General features: G+C 64.4%; 2 protein-coding genes across 2 annotated transcripts in view; both read left to right on the top strand.

Moving 5' to 3' along the window:
- Window positions 1-6234, top strand: part of PPP2R1A (protein phosphatase 2, regulatory subunit A, alpha) — a 32875-nt gene extending 26641 nt beyond the window's left edge. Inside the window, exons 9-16 of the mRNA XM_006897386.1 lie at window positions 409-582; window positions 842-902; window positions 1911-2065; window positions 3225-3367; window positions 4217-4315; window positions 4422-4744; window positions 5396-5585; window positions 5934-6234. Coding sequence (XP_006897448.1) covers window positions 409-582; window positions 842-902; window positions 1911-2065; window positions 3225-3367; window positions 4217-4315; window positions 4422-4744; window positions 5396-5585; window positions 5934-6234 — 1446 coding nt within the window. The remainder of the gene's footprint in view (window positions 1-408; window positions 583-841; window positions 903-1910; window positions 2066-3224; window positions 3368-4216; window positions 4316-4421; window positions 4745-5395; window positions 5586-5933) is intronic.
- Window positions 6235-6250: 16 nt separating this feature from the next.
- Window positions 6251-6458, top strand: part of LOC102845105 (very-long-chain enoyl-CoA reductase-like) — a 37333-nt gene continuing 37125 nt past the window's right edge. Inside the window, exon 1 of the mRNA XM_006897385.1 lies at window positions 6251-6380. Coding sequence (XP_006897447.1) covers window positions 6251-6380 — 130 coding nt within the window. The remainder of the gene's footprint in view (window positions 6381-6458) is intronic.

The following is a 6458-nucleotide window of genomic DNA, read 5'->3' as shown; positions in this document are numbered from 1 at the left end:
GTACCCCATCCGCCCCGCCCTGTGATGGTGGGAGGGGGTGTACCCCATCCGCCCCGCCCTGTGATGGTGGGAGGGGGTATACCCCATCTACGCCGCTCTGTGATGGTGGGAGGGGGTGTACCCCATCCGCCCCGCCCTGTGATGGTGGGAGGGGGTATACCCCATGTACGCCGCCCTGTGATGGTGGGAGGGGGTGTACCCCATCCACGCCGCCCTGTGGTGGTGGGAGGGGGCGTACCCCATCTAGAGGGGGCGTACCCCATCCACACCGCCCTGTGATGGTGGGAGGGGGCGTACCCCATCCGCACTGCCTGGCCCGAGTCTGCTGAGGGTTTTTCTGACTCCCTGCCCTGCGTTGTGGGCACGCGTTGGCCGTGTCCTCTGAGAGCCCTCCCTTCTCCCTGGCAGTGCCCCGAGGTGCGGCTCAACATCATCTCCAACCTGGACTGCGTCAACGAGGTCATCGGCATCCGGCAGCTGTCGCAGTCCCTGCTGCCCGCCATCGTGGAGCTGGCTGAAGACGCCAAGTGGCGGGTGCGGCTGGCCATCATCGAGTACATGCCCCTGCTGGCTGGACAGCTGGTGAGCGAGGGCTGGGCCGGGGCAGCGCAGGCGGCGGGCTGCTGCCCGTCAGGGCTCGGGGGCCCAGGCTCAGTCACGGTGCGGGGCCGCGGGGCCAGTCAGAGGGCTCGGTGACCACCACATCTCCTGGGGGAGGGACTGAGCACTTCCCGTAAACGGAGAGGCTGCTGCTGGTTGAGTGTTCGGAGGTGGGCAGGGGTCTCCCTTGGTGTCGCTGTGGGCTCCCTGCCTGTCCCATGACCCTCCTCTCCTCCTGCAGGGTGTGGAGTTCTTCGATGAGAAGCTCAACTCCTTGTGCATGGCCTGGCTGGTGGATCATGGTGAGTGGACGGCTGATCGTGGTCAGGGGGCTGGAGAGGAAGGACAGAGACCGGCCTCTGGGAAGGGTGGACTGACTGGCCTGGGGCAGGGAGGGGAGGGAAAGGCCACTGAGGGAAGGACGTAGACTGGCCTCCAGGAAGGATGGACTCACAGACAGGCCGAGGTCGGGGAGGGGGAAGGTCACTGAAGAAAGAAGGACAGAGACCGGCCTCCGGGTGGAGTGACAGGCCGAGGTCGTGGAGGGGAGAGGCCGCCGAAGCGGTTTCTCCGTCCCGGGGTGTGCACTCGGGCAAGCTGCTAGCCTCGTGGAGTCTGGCCGGGGCGGAGACGGCTGTTAGCGCGTCAGCCAGGGCCTGGCTGGTGGAGGGAAGAGTCCGAGGTCCCCCTGAACAGACGGGCCTGGCGCACACGGTCCCGGCTCTGGGCTCCGTGAGCCCGAGTGGTCACGTCCCCCTGCAGCCCCCCTCCCTGCCACCCAGGCCCCAGGGCCGCTGTGGGCACAGCTCCTCGGTGAGGGCTGGAAGGACCCGGCACGTTTATGTGTTCTGAGGACTGAGGGCAGGCCCGCCTCGCTTGACCGCGCGTCACAGACACTCGCGTTTGTGGCCGCCCTGTCCCCAGGAAGTCTGTTGGCTAATTTTACCAAAAGCACGAGCTCGCTGGTGTCTTTGCCCCGTTTTGTAATGCTCGGGAAGCCTGACCTTGTCTTCGGCCTGGTGGGTGTCGGTAGAGACCGGTTTACGCCTGCGGCAGGTCCCCTGGGGGCACTCACTGCATGGTGGCTGGGACCGAACCCGCGGTCTCTCCGTCTACCAGTGAGGATCACACCGGGGCACAGCCCTTCCCGGAGCCCCCGCTGCACGAGCAGGAACCCTCCTCATACGGGTCGCAGTGCAGCTCGAGGAAGGCACTCGGGCCTAGTCCCTGCGGTTGCTTGGCCAGTGTGGAGGGACTGGCACCCCAGCCCTGTGAGCTCACTGCCCCGCTCACCAGCCCCTCTCCCGCAGTCTATGCCATCCGCGAGGCGGCCACCAGCAACCTGAAGAAGCTGGTGGAGAAGTTTGGGAAGGAGTGGGCTCACGCCACCATCATCCCCAAGGTCTTGGCCATGTCGGGGGACCCCAACTACCTGCACCGCATGACCACACTCTTCTGCATCAACGTGAGCTCTCCCCCTGGGTGCGGGGCCTGGGCGTCCCTGGGAGAGGAGGGACGTGGGGACACGGTGGGTGAGTCATGGGGTCGCTAACTGCCCATGGGAGGCTTCATTGTCCAGTGGTGCTGACACAGGGACGCCACGGCTGGACCCTCTAACAGATGGGAGTGGAGTCCTTGACAGTCTGGGAGCTCGAGGCCTGAACTCAGGGTCCAGCTCTAGGGGACAGCCTTCTCTGTCAGCTCCTGGGGGGGCCCGTGTCACGTCAGTGTCTGCGGGCCCAGCCCCCATCACAAACCATTGTGCCTGGATATCCGTTCACCAGGCAGGGACCCCAGGCCGAAGGACATTCTGGGCTCCAGTAGTTGGTGGCCATTGGTCCCTCTCTTAGCTGGCTTCTCTCCCCTTGAGTTTCTGTAAAAGATAATGCAGGCCACTCCCCCAAGGCTCACCCTTAAGTTGGCTCAGGTTGGTCATGGCAGGTGGGACCACTGGTCATTTTAGCTCTATGTCCCGCCACGTTACGTAGTTACGTAAATGCAAAACCACCGAGAATTCTGGCCCGTCCAAGTTAACGTGTATTCAGTCACACAGAGGCGAGGTCACGGGGCCTCTGGGACAGGGACTCGGGTGGTGTGACACCCCCGCTGGGGACACGGGACCTGGCCGACGGTGACCTGCAGACTTTGCTGAGGCCACAGCGTGGTGCATGTTTACCTGTCAGACGGGTTCGTGTGCTGGTACTGGAGGCGGAGCGGTCCTTAGATCCCGCTCTGCCGTGTGTCCACCGGGAGCTGTGGTGCCGATGCCTGGCTCCTCCGACGGTGGGGGCCCGTCCGGGGGTGTCATGGTTCCACAGGCCTGGTGTTTTGAGCAGTCCTCTCTTTATCAGACTGAAGATCCTTTCCTGGGGCGCTATTCCCCAAGAGGAAGGGGATTCCGAGGACAGCAGGGCGGGGCTGGAGACCTCAGGGAAGGGCCGTGGGGAGGGGGGTGGCTGTATGAGGATTAATTCTCCCAGGTTGGGGCAGCAGGCTGGGTGTCCCCCATAACGCTCGGTTCACAGCTGGGAGCCGTGATCCCTGAGGGACCCGGTCAGGGTGAGGGGTACCAGGGCGTTAGGCTTGAGTTTGAGGTGATCCGCTCTGTGAACCCCGGCCCCCAGGTGCTGTCTGAGGTCTGTGGCCAGGACATCACCACCAAGCACATGCTGCCCACTGTCCTGCGGATGGCTGGGGACCCCGTCGCAAACGTCCGCTTCAATGTGGCCAAGTCCCTGCAGAAGATAGGGCCCATCCTGGACAACAGGTGAGCAGTGGTCCCCGCCTCAGCCAGCCCTCGTCCTGGCCTGTCCACTGCTGTAGTCTGTGTCCACCCCGGCTCTTCACTGTGCCGTGGCCTCGCCGGCCGTTTCCCGCCGTCTCGTTTCCTCAGCTGTAGGGTGAGAGGTCACACGGCTGACCTCACAGGACGGGGTGCAGGGGAAGGGTAGCAGCACACAGAGGGGCCCCTGCTCTTCCTTCCTTGGGGTGGCTGGTGGATTCGAACCGTGTGTGCCTTTGGGTGGAAGTCTAGTTCTTACCACTCCGACTCCTGGACCTGCAGGGCAGAGGGCAGTTCCCGTGTTTCCCAGGCTGTCAGTCCACAGGACGGACTGAACCGGCTCCCCTCGGGGCCAGCACCGGGAAATAGGTGTCACAGGGTCTGTTTGCGTGCCTCGGGCTCCTTTGGCTTTTGGGTGCCTGCTGTGCTCCAGAGACCCCGTCCTGTCTGTGGGGCGTCTGAGTCCTAAGGACCATACTGTACTGCCTCTTAGGCACACAGACTTCTAGTTCACAGACGTCATCTGTCCTGGACCACACTGTGCAGTGTGTCTGGGGGCCCTGACGTGTCTGTGTGTCTGGGGGCCCTGACGTGTCTGTCCTAGACCACGCTGTGCAATGTGTCTGGGAGCCTTGACGTGTGTGTAGTATGTCTAGGGGCCCTGTTGTGTCTGTGTGTCTGGGGGCCCTGACGTGTCTGTCCTAGACCACGCTGTGCAGTGTCTGTCTGTTCGTCCTGAACCATGCTGTGTGGTATGTCCAGGTCTCTGCTCCAGGCCCTGACTGGCCATGTTACCCCCCTCTGCCTGGCTCACCCTTGCCCTTTGCCCTCCAGCACGCTGCAGAGTGAGGTCAAGCCCATCCTGGAGAAGCTGACCCAGGACCAGGACGTGGACGTCAAGTACTTTGCGCAGGAGGCTCTGACCGGTGAGGCGTGAAGCCTGGGGGGTCTGGGGGTAAGGGCTGCGGGACAGGGACAGGCTCTAGGCTGGGACAGCTGAGGACAGTGCCTCCTGACCACCACCCATCTCTCTCCCCAGTCCTGTCTCTGGCCTGAAGCTGGACAAAGAGCCAACGCTGACCGTGGGGTCCACCGCGCCCCTCCTCGGGAAGGCAGTCGGGGGCCCTGGCTGTCGCTCCCCGTGCATGGTCCGAGCCCAGGTCCTTCCCCAGCCCGCCCCGCCCTCCCCAGCCTGGGATGACGTCTTGCTGTCCACCTCCCTGGGGCTGGGGCAGCACGAGGAGGGACATGCTGTGACCCTGAAAGACAGGCCCGCCAGCCGGGGAGACACGGGCACGCGGGTCCCCGGCTCCCGGCACCGGGCCTCCACCACCGGCCTCCCCGCCTCCCTCTCCCCGCCCAGTGGTTTACTGTGTCAACTGTGCCGTTTTTATTTTATTCTCCTCCTTTAGTTTCCCCCCTTTTCACAGAGAAATAAACGTCTACAAACAGTGGCCGTCTGGTCTTCCTCATCACGGCTCAGGCCCGGTGTGTGTCCTCCCTGCGAGGTTCTGATCGGCTGGTACTGGCCGCCCACCTCGGTGTCCCCACTGCATTGAGCCCGTCGTTGTAGGGACGGTGTCGAGCCCCGTTTGAGGGTCTTCCTTTCTCAGTTGTCCGCTGCTTTCCTCAGTGGTGGTGTACGGGGCTTGACCCCTAGAAGCCTGTCCCGAGGAAGGAGACACCCCAGCCTCACTTCACAGCGTTCGGCTCCGCGTCCTCCACGCAGCCTGGTGCTTTCTGTGCCGGCCAGTCAGCGCCAACTCCTGTGCCCGCGGCCGCGTTTCCGAGGCTGTGGGCCTTAGAGAGGGGAGAGCTTGCGTCCCCGCCTGTTCAGACCCCCAGGTGGTTCCTCCCGCTAGGATGACAGCCGTGGGAACCCGCCGTGAGAATCGACCCGGCCGCAGAGGGTGGCCGTCACCAGGGTCTGGGCCTGACCGCTGGGAGGTGGACATCGCACGTGCCCCCGCTCGCCTGCCTCCTCGACACGCTGCTCCTCTGAGGGCTCCGTAGTGACTGCGTCGGCCGTGCAGATCTCGGTCCTTGTCGTTAACATCGTTCTTGGGGAAGGTCCAGACACAGCTCGGGGTCCTGCCCCGTCGGGCGGCTGCCCCGCAGGTGGCCGGCCTCTGACCCAGGCCTCCCTGGCCTGTGCCCGCAGTCCCCCTCGGGAGACAGGCAGGCTCCTGTCCGCCCTGCTCGGGTGGGCGCGCCAGAGCTCAGCACCTCCCCAGGGAACGCCCGGAGCCACCCTGCTCACCAGCACGTGCCTCCCCACAGGAGGCTCCTCGCCTGCACCACTCCACGGCTCTGCTTTCTGTCGCTTCTCCAGTGACACGGCTCCTCCAAGGAGCTGTCAGGACTCTCCAAGTGCCAGGGACACACGCCACTCTCGTCTCTCCCTTCTGGCATTATCGGGGTCCCTCCCTGTGCTTTTAAGTCTAGCAGGATAGCAGAACTGGCCAGTTCCCTTGTTAGGGTGCCCTGCACCCGTATTTGCATTTGTGTCAGGATGTCCAGTCAGCTCAGTGACCCACAAAGTCCCATCCAGTCGTGTGGGAGCCACAGGGCCCGTGGCTTGTTGCTGGGTGCCGTCGAGTGGCCTGCAGGTCTGTGCAGGACAGAACCACGGCCCAGTCCTGTGCCGTCCTCGCCAGCAGGGCCGAGTGTTGTCATCCGCTGCAGCGCGGTGTGCCGGGCGCCTGCTGCTGCACCACTCCCCACACCAGGCTCAGCCCCCGCCTCGGGGTCGACCCCAGCTGACCACGGCCTCCCGTTCGGTGTTGCCTGTCTTCCCCCTGCCGAGCCGCCGATGGAGTCCAGTCCCTGACACTGAGCAGTGCGCCGTGTGACACGGTGCCACCCGAGATGCCGCGCGACTTCAGGCAGGAATGGTCCCCTTTGCCACCATTCCAGAGGGGCACAGCCCTGCCCCACATGTTGTCCTCCGAGGCTGGACCTCGGAAGCCGCTTCCTCACTCGCGTGCTGGTGACTCAGGTGCCCAGTGAGGATGGGAGGGTTTGTAGGGTCCACCATGACCAAGTGGACTCAGGCCCACATCTTTCCTGCAGGCCC

Source organism: Elephantulus edwardii, unplaced genomic scaffold (assembly GCF_000299155.1).
Source record: "Elephantulus edwardii isolate Elephantulus edwardi_28Jun2011 unplaced genomic scaffold, EleEdw1.0 scaffold00208, whole genome shotgun sequence".
In the NCBI taxonomy this organism is placed as follows: Eukaryota; Metazoa; Chordata; class Mammalia; order Macroscelidea; family Macroscelididae; genus Elephantulus; species Elephantulus edwardii.
The sequence above is the reverse complement of the archived record's forward strand: the minus strand, read 5'-3'. Positions and strand labels throughout refer to the sequence as shown.